At 49.0% G+C, this 25871-nt stretch overlaps 1 protein-coding gene across 4 annotated transcripts in view; it reads left to right on the top strand.

Annotated features, from left to right (window-relative positions):
- The first annotated feature begins 2222 nt into the window (after positions 1 to 2222).
- LOC121160338 (endoplasmic reticulum aminopeptidase 1) overlaps positions 2223 to 25871 on the top strand; it is a 38635-nt gene continuing 14986 nt past the window's right edge. Inside the window, exons 1-10 of one of the 4 annotated variants that reach the window (XM_040986075.1) lie at positions 2223 to 2268; positions 7867 to 8406; positions 10113 to 10251; positions 12728 to 12862; positions 20030 to 20150; positions 20942 to 21096; positions 21739 to 21852; positions 22853 to 22984; positions 24961 to 25092; positions 25238 to 25312. In XM_040986075.1, coding sequence (XP_040842009.1) covers positions 2246 to 2268; positions 7867 to 8406; positions 10113 to 10251; positions 12728 to 12862; positions 20030 to 20150; positions 20942 to 21096; positions 21739 to 21852; positions 22853 to 22984; positions 24961 to 25092; positions 25238 to 25312 — 1566 coding nt within the window. In that variant the 5' untranslated portion in view covers positions 2223 to 2245. Of the gene's footprint in view, positions 2269 to 7087; positions 8407 to 10112; positions 10252 to 12727; positions 12863 to 20029; positions 20151 to 20941; positions 21097 to 21738; positions 21853 to 22852; positions 22985 to 24960; positions 25093 to 25237; positions 25313 to 25871 lie in introns of those variants that run through there. The other 3 variants (XM_040986074.1, XM_040986076.1, XM_040986072.1) reach the window with 3 other exon arrangements.

Genomic DNA, 25871 nt, shown 5'->3' with positions numbered 1-25871 from the left:
TGGATCATTTTTATGCAGCTAAACAATTATTTTCCATGAGATAAGTGGGTAAGCAATATAAACATGTAATTCCCAGAGGAAATTAAGCCAAAAGCATCTGATCAACAGTCACATTAGCAAATGCAAGAAATGCAAATTTTAAAGACTTATGTGATGATTTACCTCCAAGTTGAAAGGGGCATAAGAAAAATGCACAGGGAACCTCTAGGCTGGCTGGGAGCTGAGTGATGGCTCTTCTCATTACTGGGATGGAGTGCCTGGATTGTGTCAGGTCCCGGGGAACCAGGCATGTCCTGGTCCTGTGAAGTCACAGGAGTTTAGACAGGAAATTCTTGAGGAGGCAGGAAAAATGGAAATGAGTGATGAATCCCCAGCCCCCCTACAATTGTAAACCAAACTCCTATACAGTGCGTTGGAATCCACTGCTCTGTAATATCAGATCTGAGGCTCTCTGCCCCCCTCTCTCCCTTAGCTTCAAGTCTCCTTGTCCTGCTTTTGTGATTTCAAATCAACTTCTTACAGTGTAGATACAAGTCCCTGATCGCTGGACTCCTGAGATGTTTTCTCATATGGATAGCATCTTGATGTTTAGACTTGTCTTGGAAGGCTTTCTCTGCCAGGAATCCCAGGCTGCCTGGACCCTTAGAATGAAAGGAGCTCGCCTGGGTCCCAAATGACCTGGCGCACCTCTCAGCGCCACGTGTATGTGTAAGAATCTTTACCCCCAGGAAGTAAGCAACGGCTGGGATCCTTCTTGCTGTCAGCTCTGCTTTCCCTGCGGGGCCCCTGGTGGGTCACTTGCATCTCAGGTTCCTCATTCTAGAAAAAGGCGGCTATAAGCCACTTGCGAAAGCACACACCATGGGGATCCAGTGATAAAGCAAATGAGAACACTTTTCACACTCAGCATTTCACCACAACTCACTAGCTATCTGAGCACAAAATAAGGGTATCAGAGGCTGGTATTTTAACATCTATGATTTTTTGTTTGTTTGTTTCTGATTATAAATGAAAAAATTTTGTTTACCAGGCCTGCCAGTAGGCAAATAGGAAAAAAAGTGCCATCCTCTTGATCAAGAATATAAAGGTCTCCTAGGAGGAGGAAGTGTCCCAAATGTTTGAGCATCTTCTGCTATTTTTCCCAAGACATTTGCAGGGAACTGGATCAGAAGTGGAGCAGCGAGGGCTTGAACCAGAGTTTGTATAGGATGCTGGCATCACTGGAGGTGGTTTAACTTACTATGCCACAGCGAAATCTGTCAGAATCCCACATTTGATATGGTTCAACGGCTTAAGCCTTAAGAGAACCTTACTCTTTCCCACTGAGTCTCTTCTGGGACCAAGGACATTGAGAAGCCTTTGAAATGGAGGGGCTCCAGTGCCCATGCTGCACTGGGAATGCAGGAGTAGGTGCCACACACACAGCCGTCCTCCGCCCCAGGGACCACGGCCATGCACAACCCAGGGCATTTGGTGTGAGTGAAGTCTGCGTTTTCTCGGCCTTCACTCGCAATTCTTTCAGGATGTGCGTTTGGGACTGATTGCCCTATACCAAACAGTGACTTTGCTTTGAAAATGGAGGGGGGCAGGTGAGACAAACAAAGGCTGCCTAGGGTCGGGGTACTTGGTGCCTCTCGCAGGTGAGCAGTAGAGAAGCCCCGGGGCCTCGGAGATCCGACCTGGGCCCCTGCACATGGTACCGAGTCGCCTGTGGGTGTGGGGACTCAGCAGCAGCCAGGACCTTTGGCTTCCTGCTTCCCTCTGAGGCGGGCCAAGAGCTCTGCGCCCATTTGCAGAGGGAAGCTGATGGACACTGCCTGCGTCCAATGGGCATCGCGCCCTCCCCGGCCTAGTGGACCGGAGAGTTCGGCCAGGCCTCCGTCCCCACTCGGGAGCCCTGACCCGCGGCCCTCAGCCTCCCACCAACAGCCGAACGTTAATCCCCACAGACACTCGGAGAAGAAGGCCAGCCCTGAAAAGGGGCGTCCCTGCCCTCCCGCCCGCTCGCTGCATGCCTTGCCATGCCGGGGCTGCCCAGGCCTGCAGCCCTCACGTCCCAGTTCCTGCCGTGGAGACGGCGGCCCCGCGCTGGGCCCTGCTCCCCGGGTTTCCCTTTCGCGGGCGCCCGCCTCGGCCGGGCCGGGGTACTCCGTGCCCGCACTCGCCCGCACTCGCGCTTCCCTAACGCCCGCCCGCCGCTGCCGGCCCCACTTTCACTTTCGGTCCCGGGGCTGACAGGCCGGCGATGGCGGCGGCGGCGGCGCGAGGGTGAGCAGGCCAGGCCCGGGCTCCCAGCGATGGTGCGGCCGGGCGGGCGGCTTCTGGGAATCCTACCGGCAGAGCCGGGCCTCTGCGGGCGGGGGAAGGCGGGGGGGCGCCCGGCCTGCTCCTCAGGAGCGCGCTGTCCCGCGGGAACTCTGGAGCGAGCCCCGACTGGGCTCTGAGATCCGCGAGGGGGCCCGGGAGGTCGAGAAAGGACCCTGACCTTGGGCTAAGCCCCTGGAAGGGGCGAGCTGTAGGTGTGGTGGAGACCTCTGTCCTCTCAGCTTCCTCGGTACTTGTACATAATTCTTACTCCTCCACCTGGCATGGGCTTTCCCCACAAGGGCTTGCTCTTTGAGCCCACTTTACAGCAGGTGCCTCTCAAACTTGGTGGGCCCCCCAAGTTCATCTGTAAGAAGGATAAGAGCGGACACTTTCCCTACCTCACAGCTGATTGGGCGCTGCTTGGTGCCCGTTGCATCTCTGTTTTCTAGTATGTGCTGAAGAAAAACCGGGGGTGTCTGGGGGTGGGGGGTTGAGGGGAGGCAAGCATGGCAAACTTTACAAAACTAGGCAGGGTTGCCATTTCCTGGAGGATTTGGATCAGGTAGTGTGTTTTCCGGTGGGCCTACAAAGGGATGTTCCAGTGTGTTAAAACGAACCCTTTAATTAGTTACCAGCAGTGGCAAGCTAGTTTTAGTACTTAAAGATGGAAAGGAAGTGTACTGCCTCCGAATCTATTTTTGCCATCCACAGGATTTCAACAGAGGGCCATGATATGCCCAGTTGCCAGCGGCTTCCTTGATGAGATGGAGTCCAGGGCGTTCTAAATGGAATTCCCAGAACTTCCAGCCTTCCTGCCTGGCATTAGGAACCTGCTGCCCTTGCCCAGGGGTAGTGACTGAAAGGAAGAGACTTTTCAAAACTTTAGGGCAGGGACCTTAGTACTGTAGCAAGGTGTGCTCTGAGCTTGTGTGTGTAACTGGCTGATTGAGCTCCTTGGGGATGCCTCAGACGGAGCTACCATTAAAAGCCTGTTGGTTCAGGATATCCAGCCCAGAGCCTGTATTTGTCCTTCCCCTTGCTCATTCCCATATGGCCATAATGGCTGGGGCTGAGTTGTTCTGAAGTCAGCAGCTTCTTCCAGGTCTCCTACGCAGGTGCGGGGTGCCTAGACTTTAGGCCATCCTCAGTTGCTTTCCCAGCCACAAGCAGGGAGCTGGATGAGAAGTGGAGCAGCCAGGATACACACTGGTACCTGTATGGGATCCCGGCGCTTGCAATGTGGAGGATTAGGCAGTCGAGCCATTGAACAGGTGTTGTGAATCTTGATACTGTGCAAAGGCAGAATGAATAGCCTGTCCCATGGACAATCAGAAAGTAAAAGCACAAAGGTCTAAGTACAGAACTCGGTGAAGCAGGGAAAGCCGCGAGGGTGTAATTACACAACTGCACTGCGAGGACTTGGCTGAGCTGTGCTTCACTGCTGTCAGAATGGGAATGCCCGAGTGTTGATAGGAAGTAATGTGTGAAGTGTTGGGTGCCTTGAGGGACCCAGTGCTGCTGCTGCTTTTTTCCTCCTCGGCATCTGTGCTTTTTTTAAGGTGTGCGTGGTGTTTAATTTCAAGCAAAACTGCACTGTCCTGTTGAATGGGCTGCAGCTTTCGAGAGCCTTCCACATCCCTTTTAGAGAATTGCTCCCAAGACCTGACTTCAGGAGGTGACTCAGCCAGGGCTGAGGAACTGCTGTGTTTTCACTCAGAACCATGACTATGAAAAGGGAAGCCAGCCAAGAAGGGGGTGTTTTACAGAAGGGATCACAGGTAGCTGGGGTTCACAAGAGAACCACCTCTGAAAGCCTCGATTCACTCCGCACGGTTGGTCCTCAAGTCCCTCTCATGTGAAGGGGAAATACAGAGACAAACATCCCATTGTCTTCAGGCATTTACAGTGTAGTAAGGGACGAGTGGCAAGTATATTTGAGTGAGTTTCCTAGGCAGCAGTCATGTGGATAGCAGAAAGCATTCCCAGGGTTTCCTCATTGGAGCTGTGTCTTGAATGAAGGACAGAAACTTGTTGAGGAGGAGAGAGCCTTCTAGAAAAATACTGGCACATTTTGTGAACCGCCAAAGCCCGCGGCGAATCCTAGGGTGTATGTAAGGAGGTTGTGTTTTGTGATAAGGCCTTGGTTTCCAGACTGTGGGGCATGGAAAGCCTGGTTGCCCGGCTAAGAAATCTAAGGGGGGGAAGGGGGAGAAGCCTTTGAAATAACTGTGTCGTGTAGAAATCACCATGTTTAACCTCCTATACTCGGCGGTCGCCCATGGTGTTCCAGACCAGTGGGACACAATCTCTGCCATGGCAGGCTGAGAACTTAGTAAGCAGAAACACATGTGGGAATGACTCAGCTCTCTGTAGACTCTTCCAGGTTCTAAGAACATCGTCTTCCTAGATATGTCATTTTACTTTTAGGGAAGATTTATTAAGGAAGCTCGCATCCTTTATCTGCCGACTGTGGGTGAACAAATTCTGACACTCCATCCTGCTGGAGACAGAATCTCGCTCTCCTCGCCCTCTTCATGTTTCCCCACCCTTAAGTCTTCTATTTAAGCTGCTACCGCTGAGCCCTGCGGCAGCCATAAAAACCTTTCTGTTGGCTCAGAACCAGTTAGAATTCTTATACGTCTTCTCGGGCTATTGGAGAATACTGGGACTCTCCCAACGTCTTCACAGGCTTGAACCTGTCTCCTTCACAGAATGAGGAATGCACCTGTAAGCCAGTGCTGTCAGGAATTCCTGGTCAAGAAGGACACAAGCTCCCTGTACTGTCTAAGTCTCCCAGTCTTCCTGACCCCTGTGGTTTGCTGAGGAGAGGAGGCAGGATTTATAACCATCTTGACATTTAAACTTCAGTTTTCTCCAGATTGCTTAACTGCAAACTCCTTTAGTTGGTTCCCAGATAAAAGCACAAAAACAAAGGCAACCTGTTTCTCCTGCTCATGCCTTTCTGGCTCATCTGGGCAGTGTCTTTTGACCTGGGATTATGGTGTCGCATCCTTTCTGTTTAGCCTCTAGATCCACTCTGCAGGGGAAGCAGAAGATGCATCTTTATATTCTTTTAACTTAAGAAGTATTTTTATTTATTTGAAAGAATAGGAGAAAGAGAGAGAGAGAAGAAAGAGAGAAAGAAAGAGAGAAGAAACCCACACTAGCCAGGCTTGGGTTAGGCCAAAGTCAGGATCTAGGAATTCCGTTCAGGTCTCCTGTGTGGCAGGGTCATCACCTGCTTCCTTCCGGGGAGTGAGTTAGCAGGGAGCCAGATTGGAAATGGAGGCAGGACTTGATCCAGGCAGGTATGGGATGCAGGCCTCCCAAGCTGTGTCACAATGCTCACCCCCAGAAGTAGGTATCTTTAGCTGTGTGTTTGGAAAGGCAGTAGGAGTGGCAGAGCAGGCCACCTCAGCCTCCCCCACCCCTCCTGCCCCGTGATCTTTGTGAAGGGTCCGCAGTGCAAGGATAGCTCCTTTTCTCATCTGGGTCAAGTGTCCAGGAACCAGAGGAGTTTGAAGGAGTCAGGGCCAGCTGCCTGAACTCACATGGTAGGGGTCCCTCCTGCCAGACACCCATTGAAGAAGTGTAACAGTGTAAGAGAGAAACTATGCTTGATTCCTAGGACACAGATTGCCACCACTCTGAAAATCTGCATCACTCTTATGTCCCCTGGCCTTTAAAATAAAGGCCAAGATGCAGTTGTAGGGTGACTGGCAGCATGCTCTGGGGGTGATCTTGGAGTTTTCCCCTCTTTGCCTTGCCCATCCTCCATCAAGTCCACTGTTGCCTCTGTCAAGCTTCACTCTTTGTGCTTTGGTTCCTGCCCTAGTTTCATCAGCCTGTAATGATTTCCAAGTCTGACAGTCTCAGCTCTTTGGAATGTAATCTTCCCAACACTGTCTTTTATTGTCTTTCTTAAAATACTCATTTTTAAAAAAGTATTTTATTTATTTGAAGGTTACCATAAGAAGAGACAGAGATTTTCCATCTACTCATTCATTGTTCAACTAACTGTGACCTTCAGAGCTGGGCCAGCCTGAAGCCAGGAGCCAGGAACTCCATCCAGATCTTCCACATGGATGCAGGGATCCAAGCCCTTGGATTACCTTCTGCTGCTTTCAAAGGCTCATTAACATACAGCTGGATTGGTTGTGGAGCTTAAACTGGTCTCCACATGGGATATTGATATTGTAGGCATCTTCTTAACCTGCACAATTCCGGCACTATGTGTTCCACATTTCTATAGTGTACTTTATTGTTCATGTATGAATGTTTTCCTTTGTAAAAAAAAAAATTGGGAAGCTAACCCACATGGGAGACCCAGAAGAAGCTCCTGGCTTTGGATCAGCTCTGTTCTGGCCACTTGGGGAGTAAATGAGTGGATGGAAAATCTTTTTCTGTGTCTTTCCTCTCTGTAAGTCTGATCTGCCTTTCTAATAAAAATAAATACATTTTTAAAAAAAGTAATTTACTTATTTACTTGAAAGAGTTATAGGGAGGTAACTCACAGAGAGAGAGAGAGAGAGAGAGAAATATCTTCCATCTACTAGTTTACTCCCCGATTTCTGCAATGCTCAGAACTGGACTGGTCCAAAGCTGGGAGCCAGGAATTTTTCCCATGTCTTTCACATGAGTGCAGGGACTCAAGGCCTTGTGGTCTCCTCCACTGCTTTCCCAGGCCATTAGCAGGGAGCTGGATTGGAAGTGGAGCAAGCCAGAAGTAGAAGCAGAGTCCCATGGGATGCCTGTGCCACAGGCAGAGGATTAGCGTGTTGGCTCCTGTTGCCCCCCACCCATCCCCAGGCCATTCTTGGCTGAGGGAAAGATCACTTGGGGCCTGACACCACTGCCCCTGTACCTGACTGCTGTACAAAGTTGCCTTTCTTCTGCTGTTGCTGCTCACCATCTAAGCCTCCTTGGCCTCCTGTCTGAGGGTTCCTCAGCTTGGGAGGTGTGATGGGAACCCAGGCTCATCTGCCACTGAAAAGCTAAGACCCAGTGCTTGCTCTCTCCCTGTTTGTGCTGGGCAGCTTGGCCAGTGCACCTCGGCACAGAGAGCAGGGCTTGACCAGGAGTAGGGGAGAACTTTATAGTGGGAGAACTGTTTTCCAGGGCAGCTTCCTCCTGGGTCTGGCCATAGCGGGGCATGGCAGCTGCAGCAGCTGTTTCTCTGATGTGTTGGTGGCCATCTCTTCTGCCTGTATGGCTGGGTTTCTGAATGTCCTGCAATTCCATGACCCAGTTAGGGAGCTGCTCAGCATCTTCTGATGATTTCTTTCTGGCCTGTGTCAATACTTCTTCTATTTTGCATTCAGCTGGGGACCCTGAGAGTTTAAATGTGAAGGTCAACTGATGGTGTACCTGATCAGCCTCTCTCTTGTAGGAATCCATAGCACAGGGCATTAGCCTTGCTCTCATGAAAATACCTAGTACTTCTGGAAGTTGGTTTCTATCTGTGCTCGGTAAGGAATTCTGAAACGGTGCTGTTCTTGATTGCATCCTAATGACTTCTCGGTTTTGTTCTTGCTGTTGTGCTTTGGTGCCACTCAGTAGGTTGAGCAAGAAGATGGTGTCGCTGCCCCTTGGAAGGCCATGTACCAGCATGCCATTCCTGCTTCCCTTGCTTGTGGCCCTCTTAGTCCTATCATGTCCCTCACTGTGTCAGAGCCATGAAGCAACATCTCCCAAAACAAGGCACGGGACACCGTTTCCATGGGACAAAATGAGGCTACCCGAGCATGTCATTCCGGTTCATTATGACCTCATGATCCATGCAAATCTCACCACGTTGACTTTCCGGGGAATCACGGAAATAGAGGTGACAGCCAGTCAGCCCACCAGCACCATCATCCTACACAGTCATCAGCTGCAGATTGCCAAGGCCACCCTCAAGAAGAGAGCTGGAGAAAGACTGCTGGAAGACGCCTTGGAAGTCCTGGAGTATCCTCCCCAGGAGCAAATTGCACTTGTGGCACCTGAGCCCCTCCTGGCCGGGCTCTCCTACACCATCGTCATTGAGTATAGCGGCAACCTGTCTGACAGTTTCCATGGCTTCTATAAAAGCACCTACCGCACCAAGGAAGGGGAAGTCAGGTGATCTTTTTTTTTTAATAAACTTTTTAAACTTCCAGTGCTGCTCGTATTATTAAATTGAAATTTATTGCAGGTGGGTTGCTTTTTAAAATTCTCTCTGTTGGCAATTTTGGTTTGTTTTTGCTCTTTTCATCTCCAATCATGTTCCTCCTTGCTTTGCTTCATTCCATTTTAACCACTATTGTTTTCCCCTCCAGCTAGATAGACAGGAGGCGCCTCTTTGATTTTAGAGCCATAATGAAATATTAAGCATCTTTAATTGTCCTGGCCCCTGCATTAGGAGTGCAGGGAAGTAGGGAGGAGCTGCCGAGGACCATGCAACTCCCCTCAGAGCTCAGGAAGCGCTGACGTGGAGGCCTGAGCCACCCCACACTCCCTGTGGTGTTCCCTCTCAGAGTCTGGGGAGACCCCTCCTGCCTCCTGCCCCTTGATGGTAGCAGACAGTGATTGTTGGCACCCCTCATGTTGCAGTGGCACCACACTGACCTCTGCCACCATTGGCTTACGGCCCCGTCAGCTCCTTCTGTCCAAGTGTCCATTGTTGGATAAGGACATGGTCCTATTGGATTGAGGCGCAGTCCAATGGTTTCATTTTCACCTGATTATTCTGATTATTTTCACTTCTGGTCGCCTCCACAGACACTGGGTAGTTGGACCTAGACGCATCTTTTGGCATGGGGCAGGGGTGAGGGGGTCAAAGTTCAATCCACAGAGCCAGGATCTTTCTCTCCCACTTGGCTTCCTGGTTTTAAGGAGAGGATTTACTTGTGGGAGGAGATTTTATCCTCAATTTTAAAATCAAATTTTCTTTGGTAGTAGATTATACTAACTCTTTTTGTTGTTGTTCTCATTCCGTATTATTTTATCAGAATAAAAAAAAGTGCTGACAAAACTTTTTCAGTGGCAAATAATCACTGCTTTTGTTGCAGCAGAGCAGACTTCTCCCTCAATTGCATAAACATTGTATTTTTGTAACTGGATTTAGGTTGTCTATTTCCAAAAGAATTAAAAAATTTTAGTATGTTGGAAAAAGTTTTTTTTTTTCTCAATGACCATCACTATGACTCATTTTAATGATCTTATTTAGATATGATTGTGCGTTCATTTATTTATTCCTCTTTGGATGGAAATTTTAAATCATTTCCAAATCGTCAGTATCACAACACTATGACGAGCTTGCTTGCAAATCATTTCTTCAGAATCAATTCCCAGGAAGACACTTAGTAAAGCAAGGAGTGGACACATTTTTGACATTTCTTCCTGCATTTTTTAGCTGATGCTGTGTGTTGGTAAACTTTTTAGAGCAAAAAGGCGAAAGAAAAAAAAAAGATATCTCTCTTTAATTTACAATACTGTGGTTAAACAAGTTGGACAAGTTTTTATGTATTCATTACTCATCTGTAGGTTCTTTTGGTGACTTGCCTGTTTAGGACCTTAGTTTAAGATTTCCTCTGATCTTGGGTATTTTACTACTGTTTAATGTTGGGTATCTGTTAAGCTATTAACCTTTCCTCAGATGCTTTTCCTTGCATTTTTTAAAACCAATTTCTGACAAGACATCTAACTTATTTTGTAACAGCTTTTGCCATGTGAAATGAGTTTTTAAGTAGTGTAATCCATCAATGTTATGTAACTTGCACAAAACCACCCATTTTAGAATTCCTGGTGTGTCATGCTCAATTTTTATCTCACTTGCCATGGCTTAGGGTCCTTGCGTCAACCCAGTTCGAACCCACTGCCGCTAGAATGGCCTTTCCTTGTTTTGACGAACCCGCCTTCAAAGCAAATTTCTCCATAAAGATGAGAAGGGAGCCTCGGCATCTCGCCATCTCCAATATGCCGCTGGTGAGTACGGGTCCACTCCCGGCGGGCTGGGGAGGGTCAGTCCATACTCTGTGACGCGTGTGAGCCCAGGGACACGTGACACCCAGCTCTCGTGTTTTGTTTGTTTTCTTGCCTAATAGGTAATTACTTTGCTTTTTTTTTTTTTAATGCTGCAGTTTATTTTGAAAGCCCCTAAGCTTTGGGTCTAAGGTTTTAGTGAGAGTGACATTCCGGGCCCTTGGTGCTGCTTGACAGGACACCATGGAAGGAATTTGGGTCAGCCTGAAGGGGCACCACCCTCCACAAAACACTGTCACCCTCATTCCCTCGGATGCCTTCTTAATGCTCTCTGCTCAACAAAGCTGTGTTTCTAAGATATATTTTCTGCAATTTCCCTACACAGCATACTCATGGCAGGGATACAATTTATAGTGAGATGTACAAAACGGAGCAGGCAGATAAAGAGAACAAAAGTAGTCTTCAGAATCTGATGGTCCTGAAGGGAAGTCAGTGTAGTTCCCTTGAGAAGACCCATTATCTTCCATTTCCAAAGCAGATGTGGACAGTGTTCTCTCTGACCTTTCAAAGTGGTGAGAAGGTGACAGTGCCAAATGCATGAAGTTGCTCACGCTCAGGGTGTCCCATGAGGCTGCATTCCAGTAGCTTGCACAAGCATCAGCAGCCAGGCAGTTGTCCTTGCACTTGGTGTGTGCTGGCTCCAGGGGAATGCATTCTTTTTTCACCACAGGTTAGAGCCAGGAGGGCCAGGTTTTCCCAGGGATCTGCAGGATGTTTAGCTTCATCTCTGTGCTGAGCAGAGGTAGAAACCCTGACCCTGAGAGCCACAGACCAGCCTCTAGTGTATGCCTCACTCTGGAACTCTGCACCTGCCTTCAACTAACAAGGGATCTAGTCTCACATATACAGCTGTCCCGCAAGAGGGCTGTGCCCCAAAGAGAGTACTCTGCCCAGGGCCAATGCAGTGATATAGCATACTAAAGTCTTTGCCTGCAGTGCCAGCATCTGATATAGATGCCAGTTCAAGTCCTGGCTGTTCCACTTCATATCTGCTCCCTACTTGTGGCCTGAGAAAGCAGCAGAGGATGGGCCAAGTCCTTAGGGCTGCATCCATGTGGGAGACCCAGAGGAAGCTCCTGGCTCCCAGCTTCAGACTGCCCCAACTCCTGCTGTTGCAGCCAATCGGGGAATGATGCAGCAGATGGAAGATCTCTCTCTGTAGTTCTGCCTTCCCAATTTAAATAAATAAATCTTTAAAAATAAATAAAAAAGAAAGCATCCTTCTCAACCCAAAAGGCCAAGGGCATTTGTCCCCACCCACTGGGTACATGAAAAGGTGAGAAACAATTATGTAATTTTCCTAATACAGAATTTTTAAATTAATTTTTATTTATTTGAGAGGCAGAGAGATAGACACAGATAGATCTTCTATCTGCTGGTCCATTCTCTAAATTCCAACAGCCAGGAGAGGGCCAGGTTGAAGCTCAGAGACAGGAATGCCATGCGGGTCTGCCAGGTGGGTGGCAGGGACCTAAAGTACTTGAGTTATCACCTTCTGCCACCCAGAGTGCACCTTAGCATGAAGCTGGAACCAGGAGCAGAGCTGGGACTTGAATTCAGACACTCCATTTGGGGTGTGGGCATCCTAAGCGGTGTCCACGCCAAATGCCAGCTGCCGAATATAAACATGAGATACAGGGATCTGGCATGGTAGCCGAGCAGCTAAAATCCTTGCCTTGCACGTACCAGGATCCCATATGGGCGTCGGTTCTAATCTTGACGGCCCCGCTTCCCATCCAGCTCACTGTTTGTGGCCTGGGAAAGCAGTTGAGGACAGCCCAAAGCTTTGGGACCCTGCACCCATGTGGGAAACCCAGAAGAGGCTCCTGGCTCCTGGCTTCAGATAGACTCAGGTTATTTCAGTGAAGGGCAGGTGGAAGGAATTGGGAAGGAATTGGTAGAAGGAATTGGGAAAAAAAAAAAAAACAGCTGGTTTGGGATCCTTTGGAGAATATACCCGTGTTGTCTGGCTGAGTTCATTTGCCTGACCCATGCTGTGGCTAGTGGCTGGCAGGTCTTCAGAAGAAAGGCATCCTATGAAAAGTAATGGGATGTGGATACAGTGAGATACTTCTGAGTCTAGAAGAGGCCCTGCAGGGTCTTGCTTTTATAATTGAAAGAATTGAGCGCTATTGGCTAAACAACTTTGCAACATATTAGAAGTCACTGAATTGTGTACATTAAAAATGGTGAATGTGACTTATACCTCTATTTGGAGAAAAAACTGGAGTAGAGTGGTATGACTCTGGTGTGTCTGCTATCACAAAGCACTGGAAAACTTGTATGCCGGGCAGGGTATTGACATGTCATGCTGTGGGCTTGCCCTGCTGTGTCTGGTCACTGGTGAGTCACTCCTTAGGATGTGCTCAGGGTGCCAGCCAGTTGGCTGCCTTGCTCATTGGCCTTTCCCTGACTGCAGGTGAAGTCAGTGCCTGTTGCTGAAGGACTCCTGGAAGATCACTTTGATGTCACGGTGAAGATGAGCACCTACCTGGTGGCCTTCATTATCTCTGATTTTGAATCTGTCAGCAAGGTGACCAAGAGCGGAGTGAAGGTGAGCCTGTGACCGACACTTAGGGTCACAATAGCTTGTCCTGCTTTGAAAACTCAGAGTCCCACGTCTCGGGAAACCACACTTCCTCCCACCCACCCTCCAAGTCTTAGGCAAGCTCACATGGTTGGCTGCCCTGCTGTCCCAGATGGTCAGCTTAACAGTAAGTGTCTCATAACAAAAACGTTGATAGAGGCTGGCCTGGCTTCCATTCTGGTCTGAGCTCCAGGATTACCTGGGGCTCTGACCTTGGCCTGGCCCCCTCTGGGAGACCTGGTTTGTACTTGTTTAGAATGCACGAGTCAGGGGAGGCCCTGCTGTCGCTTCTCAGAGGGGTTTGGCAGTCCAGCTCTGTGTGGCTGGGAAGCAAAGGTTACCAACCCTCTGAGTAGGGCATCCCCAGCTGTGGCAGAAAGTAGATAGAGCAACTGGTTTGGAGCAGTGGAAAGCTCAGGAGAGTGCTTGGGCCAGAGGTAGTGGGAGGAAGACCTTGCTCCCCTTCCAGGGCCCCTTGGTGCTGGTGCTATTGTCCAGTGGCATAGTGAGCAACCTGTGCAACTGTTCTCCACAGACGGGTCTTTGTGGCAGAGGGGAGGGCCTTGCAGTGGAAGATTCTTCATCTGTCTGTGTTGGTTTCCACTGAGGCTGCCTGGGGAGAAGCTTCCCCCTGTATTCCACTTGGACTCAGCCCTCTGATTCTTGCTGACCTGCACAGCTGTCATGAATAGCTGTGGTGATGCTTGACACCTGCAGGGCGGGAACACGCTCGCTCGGTTCCACGGGGAAGCCCTCAGCGAAAGCACCTGCCCCTGGTTGGCCCTTGCACTGGATCTTAACAAACGATTCTCTCCATAACACCCAATCCGTGCTAGGCACCTTCTATTTTTTTTTTTTAACCACGTCACACAGATTTTATTGCAGTGTTCCTGGTAATTGTCACTGTCTGAAGTCTCTGAGCATCTGATTCTGCATCTCCTTTCTGCTGCTGCTTGCTGGGGGGAGCCTGGTTCCTTTGTGGATAGAGTGAGTTACACCTGTGAACTCATCTTGCCTGCGTGAAAAAAGTCTCCCAGGGAGAAGTGGTGATGAGGAGTATTTAACAGCCCCTGGGAGGCAGTAGGGAGAGAAAGATTAACTGCAGGTTTTGGCATCTAAGTGACGGGAGTCCGCAGGGTTAGCTTTTAGTCTCAAGCTCTCTCAGGAACTTTCCCCACTCTCTTCCTCTGCTAATAGGAGGCTGAAAAAGAGTCTGCATGGCCTGGAAGTGGTCTCTGGGATGGGCCTTTGATTCTGAGCCTGGGTTGTGAGATTAACGGCAGCTGTGGCTCCTACAGCACGAGGTGGGCGGGCTGTTTCCAGCACCTCGCTGTGCGCCTTCCCTCCTGGGCTATTTAACGCCATGCTCCTGCCCTTGCAGCCAGTTCAAAGTGTCTGTCCCATTCCTGGCTTCTGTTGGCGTTTTCTTTGGGACATCACACAGGAGCCCTCTTGGACTTGGGGCAAATGATGACTAGCCTAAACCACAGGACTCGGCAGAGACGGGGTTGGCATCTTCAGGGACCCTGAAGTCTGCCCCCTGGCAAGGGGGTTCCAGGCTGGGACACCCCTGCAGGCACCAGCAAGAGGAGCTGGCAGCGGGAGGAGCTCCGTTGAGACCCAACAGCAGTGGAGAGAAGTCCAGAGCAGGCACAGCATGAGTGACACAGGTGGGCTGCGTGGACGTGGACACCTGCACGGGCATGGGGAACCAGCACGAAGTTGTCACCACACATGCCTATGGTAGGGAGGCCCTTGCCGCACTGCATTAGTGGGAAAGGGGACCCTTGTGAGGGAAGTGAAGGGTACGGGAGTACAGAAGGAGACTGCAAAGCCTGGAGGTGGGGGCGCACCTGCAGATAAACAACTCAGGGTGCACAGGCAGGGGACCCCATCAGCTCAGCTCCCAGAAAAGAATAGTGCCTTGCCCAGCCGCCACTGCTTGCTTTGGACCAGAGGTAAGGGGGCCGAGGCTACTGGGATGGGGCCTCACAACCCCTAAATCTCCCCTGGAGCAAGAATCCCCTTCCTATTGTTCTGAGCCACCTGTGGGGTATCTTCCACCCTGCGACTTGAGTGGCGAGTCAGCCAAGAGCCTGGAGCTGGAGTTGGAAGCCCACCCAGAGGTGGCTAGTGGGTTTCTCCTGTTTCGCTTCCCTCATACCCGAGGGTCTTTCCGTTCCTAGGGCAAGCCTCTCTCACACCTAGGATTTCCAAACTTCCCTCCACTGACAATCTTCAGGAATGGTCCTATCAGATAGCTAGATATTGGCTGCACGTGCTGGCTAAGCAGGTGGCTGCCTTGCTGAGGGCTGGGATCTTGTGGGGGCAGCCCTAACATCCCTTAGTGAGGGGTCTGGGAATGCTCAAGGTCTGGGTTCTCTGGGCTTTCAGGGCTGAGGGAGCCCACAAAAGGGGCCGGGGCGGGGGAAGGAGGGCTGGGTCTGGGTGCTGAGGGATACGTTAGACTTGCCGGGATGCCAAGTCCTAACCAAGCCACTCTTGCTAGGCCACCCACTGTCCTGGCTACAGGTATACCTAGTCATTCTCATAGAACCCACCCCTAGGCTGCTTCCTTAAGATGCTGAAAAGCACCATGGAGAAACCATTGGCAAAAGCTGAAGGTTCAGGCAAAAGGCCCCTCCCAACACTGCAGTGAGAGACCTTTGAGAATGGGCTTGCGGCAGAGCCCTTCAAGGTGGTCAGCAACAGCAGACAAGGGCTGAGAAAAGCTCCAGGTGGGACAGCACTGGCAGGTAGGGCAGGCAGCCACTAGGGGGCTTGGGAAGATGCATCTGAGACCCCTGGCTGCCAGAGAAAGCCCTTACCTGGTGCTCTCCCTGGGAGGAGGGCGGCGCCTAAGGCTGCCCTACAGCTTAGATACTGTATGGGTCGTCCTCCCTCACCTGTGATGTCTTCTGATTCAGATCAGGGAGGTTCCAAAAGTGGCTGGAATAGCCCAGTCTTGAACGCAAGCTGTTGCCTGTTCTGCCTAAGAGAAGGGTAGTACCCTAGGCTACTTTGTAGTTAGCCTCCTCCCTCACCTTTTAAACATTGATGGGGCTGGCACTGCTGCCCAATAGGGTCAGGCCACCCCTTAATGTGTTGGCATCCTCTATGAGAGGGTGGGTTTAGCTCCCTGCACATGTGTTTGGGAAAGCAGTGGAAGATGGCGCACGTATTTGGCCCCCTGACACCCATGTGAGAAACTTGGGCAGAGCTCCTGGCGTGGGCCTGGGCCAGTCCTGACTGCTGCAGTTGTTTGGGGGAGTGAACCAAAGTATGAAAGACCTTGTGTCTTTATCTCTCCCTCTTTGTCATTCTACCTTTCAGACAAATCTCTGGAAGTTTTTAATAAGGATTTATTTAAAAGCTTGATTAAACACAGAAGGATCTTCCACCCATTGGTTCACTTTCCAAATGGTTGTAACAGCCAGGGGTGGGCAGGGCTGAAGCCAAGATCTGGGATCTCCATCTTGACCTCCCACATGTTTAGGCCCGGTTATCTGCACCTTCTGCTGCTGCTCTTCAGCCACGTTAGCTGGGAGCTGGGATGTAAGCAGGGCAGGCAGTACTGCAAGCAGTGGCTAAACTCACAACACCATCATGCCAACCCCAGCTCAGTCTGTTTTGAGATGTTTTGTGGAAGGCCGTTCCTCACCTCTGATACCCCCCTGAGCTTCTTGTAAAAATGATACGTAGCCAGGGAGTCCAGGCCCTGGCAAGGACTGGTACTGAACCTGTGTATTCTTTTTTTTTTTTTGATGTTTTTCTTTATTGTTATTAACATTGTATTATGTGATACAGTTTTATAGGCACTGGGAATTTCCCCTACCCCTCCCATAACCCTCCCCCCATAGTGGATTCCTCCACCTTGCTGCATAACCACAGTTCAAGTTCAGTTGAGATTCCTTCATTGCAAGCATATACCTAGCATAAAGTCCAGCATCTTATTGTCCAGATAAGTTCAGTGGCCTCTTGGGGAGACCTTCTCTGGTCTGAAGGTAGAACTAACAGTAAAGTTCCGGTCAGTTAAAAGCCCCAGCAAAGCATCAGCATCAATATACAACGTTATGGAATTAATTGACATAGTATTGAGTAAACATTATGTTAAAAATAATGCAAGTTCCATTCTTTGAAACATCTGGGTTGAGACAGTATCAATGACAGGTTCAAAAAATAACAAACAACCAAACAAAAATTACAGGTTAAATCAAGGCAAACATGTGGTATCTAACCTTTTGGGATTCGCTCATTTCCTTTAGCATTATAGTTTCCAGTTGGGCCCATTTAGCCACAAAGAACTGCATTTTGTTTTTTTTTTAATAGCTGAGTAGTATTCCATGGAGTAGATGAACCAAAGCTTTCTTATCCAGTCTTCTGCTGATGGGCATTTCGGTTGCTTCCATGTTTTTGCAATTACTGATTGTGCTGCTATGAACATAGGGATGCATGTTGGTTTGTCATGAAACAGGTGTTTTGGATATATTCCTAGGAGTGCCATTGCTGGGTCATATGGTATGCAGATTTTGAGTTGTTTGAGTGTTCTCCAGACTGATTTCCATAAAGGCTGTACCAACTTGCAGCTCCACCAGCAGTGGAGTAGGGTTCCCTTTTCCCCACATCCTCGCCAGCAAGCGTCGTTGGTGTTCTTTTTTATGTGGGCCAATCTTACTGGTGTTAGGTGGTACCTCATCGATGTCTTAATTTGGATTTCCCTTATTGCCAGGGAACTGGAGCATTTTTTCATATGTTTGCCATTTGGGCTTGTTCCTTTGTGAAATGTTTGCCCATTTCCCGTGCCCATTTCTTGAGTGGCTTGTTTGTTTTGGTTTTTTGGTTGTTTTGGAGTTCTTTGTATATTCTGGAGATTAGCCCACTATCTCCTACATAGTGCGTGAAGATCTTCTCCCATTCTGTGGGTTGCTTTTTTACTTTGCTGATTGTTTCCCTTGCTGTACAGAAGCTTCTTAGTTTGAGGTCCCATTTGTTTATTCTGTTCTTAACTGCTATTGCTTTTGGCGTCCTTCTTAGAAAGTCAGGACCTACTCCTAGGTCTTGCAGGGTATTTCCAACATTTTCTTCCAAGAGTTTGAAGGTTTCTGGATGTAGGTTTAGGTCTTTTATCCATGTAGATTGGATCTTAGTGTATGGTGACAGGTGTGGGTCTTTTTGCGTCTGCAGGCTATCAGCCAGTTGTCCCAACAACATTTACTGAAGAGGCTTTCCCATTTGCTTGGACTGTCGTTGGTCTTTTTGTCAAAGATTAATTGGCTGTATCTGTGTGGGTTCCCTTTTGGTGCTTCTATTCTATTCCATTGCTCTTCCTCTCTGTCTTTGTGCCAGTACCAGGCTGTTTTGATAACCACTGCTCTTTAGTATGTCCAGAGGTCCGGAACTGTGATTCCCCCTGCTAAATTCTTGTTCTTTAGGATGGTTCTAGCTATTCGTGGTTTTTTGTGTTTCCAGATGAATTTTTGAATCATTGTGTCTAGTTCTGTGAAGAATGTTTTGGGCAATTTGATTGGCATTGCATTGAAAGTGTATATTGCTTTTGGTAGTATAGACATTTTAATGATGTTGGTTTTACCTATCCAGGAGCATGGAATGTTATTCCATCTTTTGAGGTCTTGTTCAATTTCTTTTTTGAGTAGTTTGTAGTTTTCTTCGAATAGGTCTCCTACACTTTTAGTTAGATTTATTCCCAGATACGTCATACTCTTCTCTACTATTTTGAATGGTATCTTGCTGGTTAGGTCTTTTTCCATCTTGGGGCTGTTTGCGTACACAATGGCTGTTGATTTTTTGTTCAGTAATTTTGTACCCTGCCACTCTGCCAAACTCTTGTATAAGTTCTAGCTGAACCTGTGTATTCTCAAAATGAATCTCTAGGTCAGGGGATGTGGCAGAAGACAGCCCCTCTATAGAGACTAAGAAGGGAGTGGGAGGGAGGAAGCTAGCAAAGCAGAACTGAGCATTGCCAACAGCTAGCCTTTGTAGGCTACAGATACAGCTTGCTGTTTGCTGGTGACTAATGAGTCTGCTCGTGTGCTCAGGATTTCTGAATTCCGAATTTCCAACTTGTAACAGGTGGATAAGATTCGCCCTCCTTTGGGCTGTTTGTCTGGGATGGCTCAGTGTTAGAGCTATTGCGTTGGGGTCTCAGGATGTCTAAAGCATCTTGGTGTGCAATGCCTCACGGTTGCCCACCCCAGGGATTGTGCAGACAATTGTTGAAATTGTGTATGTGGAAGAGTGCAGTGACTTTGAGTGGAGGGAAGGCCTCTGACGCCGTCCTTGCCCCATGAGAAAGGATTCTAGGCTTGGGTGTGGCCTTTGGGGGAGGAAGCACCTCCATCCCCCGCCTACCAGGAGCCTGTGTTAGAAGCCAGTGGGGGATGGCAGTATAAGGCAGTGAGCTGCAGCTTGTGCAGCCCTGGGGCAAACCTGGCTGTCTTCATGAGCCAGCTGTGCTCATCCTTGCCTGTTGCATTGGACCCTGTGCTGCCTGGTCACAGTATACATTACCATGGAACAACCTGCTGCCATCCATCACTTTTGTAAGTTGAGGTGAATATCTTTTCCTTCTCAGACTGTGGGTGGTTTTCTTTGGAATCACTGCATGTGATGCGGTAGCCCTCTTGGAGTTTGGGTTCCTGGGGTGCCACACCTCCAAACAGTATCAAGCTGAGAACAAAGCACGCCTTTTACTTGCAGCATCTCTGAGAAGCCAGCAGATCGCTGCAAGTTATGCTAAGGGCAAGGCTTTTGGGATGCAGTACTTGAGAGTAGACCCCGGACTTTGTCATCCTCTGGGCCCTTCAATGCTGTGAGTACCCATGCTTGGGTCTCTTGTGTTGGCTGGTGCCCACTGAGCCGAAACTGGCTGTGATGTTATTGGTTTGGGGCATGTAAGTCTAAGTGAGACATGTTAAAGGAGACATTTGTGTGTGATGTGTTACTGGTCATTATCAGAGCGTGTGTTGTTGGGAATACTCCACACATATAAGCAATGGAATCCCAGGAGTCTCTAACTTTGGAACCGTTGTCTCACAGTGTGATGTCGGTCTTTGACACAGTTGTGGAGAGAAGCCGCAGTGACATTGGAACACCTGTTCTGTGACTTCCTCTTAGGTGTCTGTGTATGCTGTGCCAGAGAAGATAGACCAGGCGGATTATGCACTGGATGCTGCGGTGACTCTTCTAGAATTCTACGAGGATTACTTCAGCATTCCGTATCCCTTACCCAAACAAGGTAGACCTGACACACATAAAGGACGATGTCAGATTATGACTTTGTCACCTACTCATCCCCACACTTGTCTTAGGAGCCGCTGAAGTCCTAACACTCCAGTGAGTTGTCAGGTGTCAGGTCAATTCCCTGAGTGTCTGCCCATCCCTGATCTGTACCATGACTTGCTCATGGTAACATTGGGTTGTTTCAGAAAGTTGATGAGAAATAGAACTGAACAGTTGATTTTAATGCAACAAAGTTGGAAAGCCAAGCATAGTCTTCTCGTGCTAAGTGTGTTCTATGAAGTTTTTTTTAAAGACTCATCCTACAGCAGGTCTTGGAGCACATGGCATGGGGACTGACTGGGCTCCTGCTTCTGTCAGTGAAGGACAGCAGAGCACAGAGCCTGCACGGCTTGTCATACTGGCACCAGCTTGGCAGGGGCAGTGGATGCTCAATGGGTTTTATTTTCAATGAGTAAGTTACACAGCGCAAGAAGGCATCCAGACTAGAGTAGGTCATTGAGGGTAAAGAATATTATCTAGTCTGCAAACACCATATGGGGATGTTAGACGTGGAGCCACGTGGCCCTGGATATTTTTCTGACTTGGTCACATCAGTGCAAGTGAGCTGCCATCATGCAGCACCATTCTGTCCATGGTGCAGGGCTCCCCCATGGCCAGAGCTCTGTCGCTGTGCCCAGGCAGCTCAGCTTCTGTTTTGGCACTGACTCCCACCCCTTCTGACATGGAATGTTTAGGGCAGATGTGTGACTGAGATGAGAGGAATGTAATGGTGTTTTCTTCCACAAGATCTTGCTGCCATCCCTGACTTCCAGTCAGGTGCCATGGAGAACTGGGGGCTGACAACCTACAGGGAATCTTCTCTGCTGTTCGATCCAAAGAAGTCCTCTGCATCCAGCAAGCTGGGCATCACCATGATTGTGGCCCATGAGCTCGCTCATCAGGTCTGTACGTGCAAGCATGCTGTCAACACAATGATCGAATGCTGTACATGGCTTTTGGAGTATGACGCTGTTTGTATATTTATAATTCTTATTCTCAGGGGAAGCATTCTTAAAGATTTCTTATTTGAAAGGCAGATTTTACAGAGAAGGGAAGCTCAAGAGAAGGTTTCCCATCTGATAGTTTGCTCCCCAAATGGCTGCAACAGCCAGAGCTGAGTCAGTTCAAAGCTGGGAGCCAGGAGCTTCTTCTGGGGTTCCCACATGGGTGCAGGAGCCCAAGGACTTGACCCATCCTCCGGTGCTTTACCAGGCCCATTAGCAGGAAGCTGGATGGGAAGTGGAGCAGCCGGGATACAAACCATGCCCATGTGGGATGCCCTTGCTTGCCACAGGGCAGAGGATTTAGCTTGCTGTGCTACTGTGCTGGTCCCATGGAAACATTTAGAGCATTGCTTAGTGTTTTATATGCTGAAAGGTTTTTATTTTTGCTTTGATAAACAATTCTGTGTATGTGGTAACACCCTTAAAATGCTAGATCATCTAAAATACAATTCTGAAAGTCTTTTGCTTCTGGCTGCTATTACAGGCAGTATTGTCTCCCTAGCAAAGTGTGCATTCATTGACTCACATTCTGCCTTCCAGTGGTTTGGGAACCTGGTCACTATGGAGTGGTGGAATGATCTCTGGCTAAATGAGGGATTTGCCAAGTTTATGGAGTTTGTATCTGTCAGCGTGACCCACCCTGAACTGAAAGTTGTAAGTGGTTATCTTATGTTTCAGGTTGAGCTGTTTTGTTCAGTGTTGCTGGAAAATATTTGCCTTTTCAATTATAAAGTTAATAGAAATATTGCATAGCTGACTTTCTTGGGAGCCTAGATAAATCTGTTACTGCTAAATATGATTTTTAAATCTGATTGCTATGTGTTAAATGTTTGTGTTCCCTCAATATTAAGACAGGAATAGCAATAGCTTGAATGTCTGTATCATTTCTCCTATCTCCAGGCTGCTCACTGAGGATATAGATTGTTACTGTCTCAGTAAGACCCTTCCTGACAAATCAAATTATGCTTAAGATATCTACTCATTTGATTATGATCTGTGAGTGTTAATGCTTTGCAACTGATTTTTTTTTAAAAAAAGCACATTCAACTTGAGAAAAATCACATACAGAAAAATTAAGCTTTATTTTAAAATTTTTAGTACAATGATTTTTAAAAATTTGACTATACTTTCTGCTTTCATCTGCCTGCTTTGTAGTTTATTCGTGGTGGTAACAATTAAGCTCGTATCACTTTAAAGCTACAAAAGATCAGAAATATTTTAGTGTTTCTGTAGAATACTTAATAAATGTGATTATAGGTGCACATTATCCTTTTGAGTTAATGTGCCCAGTGAAGCAGGTTAATGTTGGAATTTGTGCTCCATTGTTGCTGCGTATTTTAAAATGGTGCAGATGGCGGTTGGAAATGTTGACTGCTGCACCTCCTAGTTTCCTGTTCTGTAGCTGTAGGCATGATTTTGTTTTCAGGTCAATATGGAATTTATCTTGAAGTGATGAGTAGTTCAGATGGAACAGAGCCTGCCACGTCTCCCAAAGTACTTGGATGCTTTTTGGAAAACTATAATTTTATTTCGTAAACCCTAGAAATACAGAATAGGCTAGCCAGTGAGAGTCCAGCCCTAGGACTGCACCTCCTCCCCTGTATCCATTAGCCAAACATAATGCTGAGGAGGTGTTGCCTTTCAATCTCAATAGGAAGACTACTTCTTTGGCAAGTGTTTTGATGCGATGGAGGTTGATGCCCTAAACTCCTCACACCCAGTGTCCACGCCTGTGGAGAATCCTGCTCAGATCCAGGAGATGTTTGATGATGTCTCTTATGAAAAGGTGAGTAGATTGTGCGGCTTTGGAAACTGAGGAGTGACAGCTGGGGTTGGGTGGAGGTTAAGGTCCAGGCTGCAGGGTGGCTTTCCCTTGGCAAGGAGCTGCCCTGCTCCAGTGCTTCTGTGTGGTTTGTGCTGGTGGCAGCCAACCCATGTGCGCCTGGCTTGTGGAAGGCAGGTATGGCTGGAAAACCGTCACCACAAGCTGCAGGTCACAAACTCAGTACCACTGGTGATGTAAGTGGTGGGAATAGCCCAAAGGAAAGAACACTCCTTGCATGCCCTTCTCTTGCCTTGCTCCCTGCCCCGCCACTGTACGTGTGTGTGTGTGTGTGTGTGAGAAAGACAGGTGAGATGACGGACACCAACTGACCAACTAGGAGACAGATCTCCCACCTGTTACTGGCTCACTCCAAATGCCTGAGCTGCCCAGGCTAAAGCTGGGGAGCCAGACTTCAGAAAACAATCCAGGTTTCCTGGGAGTGGTGGGGCCTCAGCCACTTTTGCCTGGGGCTCCCCAGGCTGTGCCTTAGCAGGAGGCTAGGCTTTGGAGCAGAGCCAGGAGCTCACAGCCAGGCCCTCCAGTATGGGACCCAGGTGTAGGCTCGTTATCCTAGAGGTTATGCTGTGGGCAGCTTTCACCCTCTGGTGGACCAGAAGTTCCTAATCTATAGAAGCCAGAAGTCACGTCTCTTGTGTCTGCCTGCAGGTTGGTGTGGCTGAAGCTTCACCCTGAGGAACAGGAGCATTCCTGCTCTCCTTGGTGCAGTCTCCCTTTCCATGCCTTTGGAAATGGCTCATGGCGCTGAGCTGCTAAGAGCCATTGAGTAGCTGAGTTGGCAGTTGTTGCCGATGATTGATGGCTTTCAATTAGAAACCCAGACTTTTAGCCGCTTTTGGAAATGCAGAAAAGAAGGCCTGGGCCTTTCCAGTCCTTGGCAGTGTGAGCTGCGGCTGCGCCATGGCTGCTTCTCTGTGAGGTCAACTTTGGGCTTTGCTGCCCCTGTGCCTTCCCACCTGCTGCACCCTCAGCCTGGGGACACTGGGCCTGGCTGTGGTTTCATTTGTGATAAGTGGTGAAGTGTGTCTTGCAGGGGTGGTGTGGCATTTGCTGCGGCGGTTAAGTTGCCCCTGTGACACCTGTAGGTCATAGTGGAGGACATGGGTGTGAGCTCCCGGATGTGCTCCTGAGGCCAGCCTCTGGCTGAGGCACACCCCAGGAAGCCCCAGGCAAAGGCTCAAGTGGCCATTGAGTTCCTTATAGCTCACAGAAGAAGAGCTGGTTTAATTTCTCATTTTCTGGCTCCTGGCTTTGGCCTGATCCAGCCTGGGCTTTGCTGACATTTGGAAAGTGAGCCAGTGGAGTGTGGGGACATGGGGGAGGCATGTCCCTGTCTGTCTCACACACAAAGGAATATCCGGGTGGCAAAGGAGAAGAATGTGAGTACACTCTCTCCTTTGGGCTGCTCTCCTTACTTGTGTGGTCAATACCTCACGCCAGTGGAAGTGTTGTGTGTGACCCACAGGCCAGTAGGTGGAGCGGGAAAGTGCCTCCTGCATCGGAAGCTAGGGTTGTGCCTGCTCCTCTCATTGGCCCTGTGTGCTTGGGCTGCCAGGGCTGCCTCACTCACCTGGCAGTCCCGACCAGGCACCTGCCTCCAGTGCTCCAGCCCTCGTCACACTCGCCTCTTCCCCACCCTGGCCTCAGAGCAACCACAAGATGGCACTCATTCCCATGCTTCCTCTACCCAAGTTGTGTGCCCAGTGTGAACGTAAGGAGCTGGCAGGTGATATTGGGGGGGCATGGACAAAGAATACAGTCACCTTAAGGAATCCCTTGCTGCGGAGAGCGCCAGCTGTAATACCCTTTCTCTGTTCCACAAAGTACCCGACATTACAAAGACGCTGCAGCCATGTGTCACAGGAATCACTGGGTCGTGGCCCAGCTAAAGATGGCTATGGTTTCTCTGACCTTTGCAGGGCGCGTGTATTCTGAACATGCTTAGGGATTACCTGGGGGCTGATGCCTTCAAGAGTGGGATTGTGCAGTATCTCCACAAGTACAGCTACCAGAACACCAAGAACGAGGACCTGTGGAACAGCATCGCTGGCGTGAGTAGCCTCTGTGGGTCTATCGTCTGGGCTGTGCAGTCCTGTCGCTTTGCTTGGTGTGTTTTCTCTGTCACATCACTAACCCAGAGAAGAGCCACAATGTCTCCTACAGAATCTGGAGTGATGGGTGTGTTCTGGGTTTCAGATCTGCCCTCAGGATGGCACGCAGAAAATGGAGGGCTTCTGCTCTAGAAGTCAGCATTCACCGCCTTCAACTTCAGTAAGTTTGTGCACCTGTTCCCCTCAGCATATTGCTCCCCCCGTTGCTGGATGGCTCTATATCAGACTGTCTGAGTCCCTGGTTGTATCAGGCTCATTCAAGGTCAGACTGCACTTTAACCAAGTCTGGCTGAGGGCTCAGGCAGGCTTTTTCACAAAGTATCTACTCAAGAGGATAGCGTGGCCCTCACTGATGCTCAAAGCTCGTACTCTGGAAAGCAGTGCATCATGCCCCGTTACCGTAGTGAGTGCCACCTTGTACGAGTCACAAGCACATGTCCCTCGTTTCTAGGGCTCTGCACTAGGGACAAAGTCATAGCATCGAATCTTCCTGAACAAGCCCAGGTGGGAAGCACCCGGTGTGTTTTCTCCTTTACTCTTCACCTCTGCGATGCTGATGGTGACTGTTCCTATTTTCACACCTGTGCCTGGTGAATTGCAGAACAAGGCTTCAAATTTAGATCTTACTCTCCTGGGTCATGAACTGTTCAGCCAACAGGTATCACAAAACAGCCAGCAAAATGTGTATCTAGACTTTGTGGAATCTTCTTGTGGGTGGG

Source organism: Ochotona curzoniae, unplaced genomic scaffold (genome assembly GCF_017591425.1).
Source record: "Ochotona curzoniae isolate NIBS_2020 unplaced genomic scaffold, NIBS_Ocur_1.0 contig_4501, whole genome shotgun sequence".
Taxonomy (NCBI): Eukaryota; Metazoa; Chordata; class Mammalia; order Lagomorpha; family Ochotonidae; genus Ochotona; species Ochotona curzoniae.
Note: the sequence above shows the minus strand (reverse complement) of the source record. Positions and strands in the feature narration are given on the sequence as shown.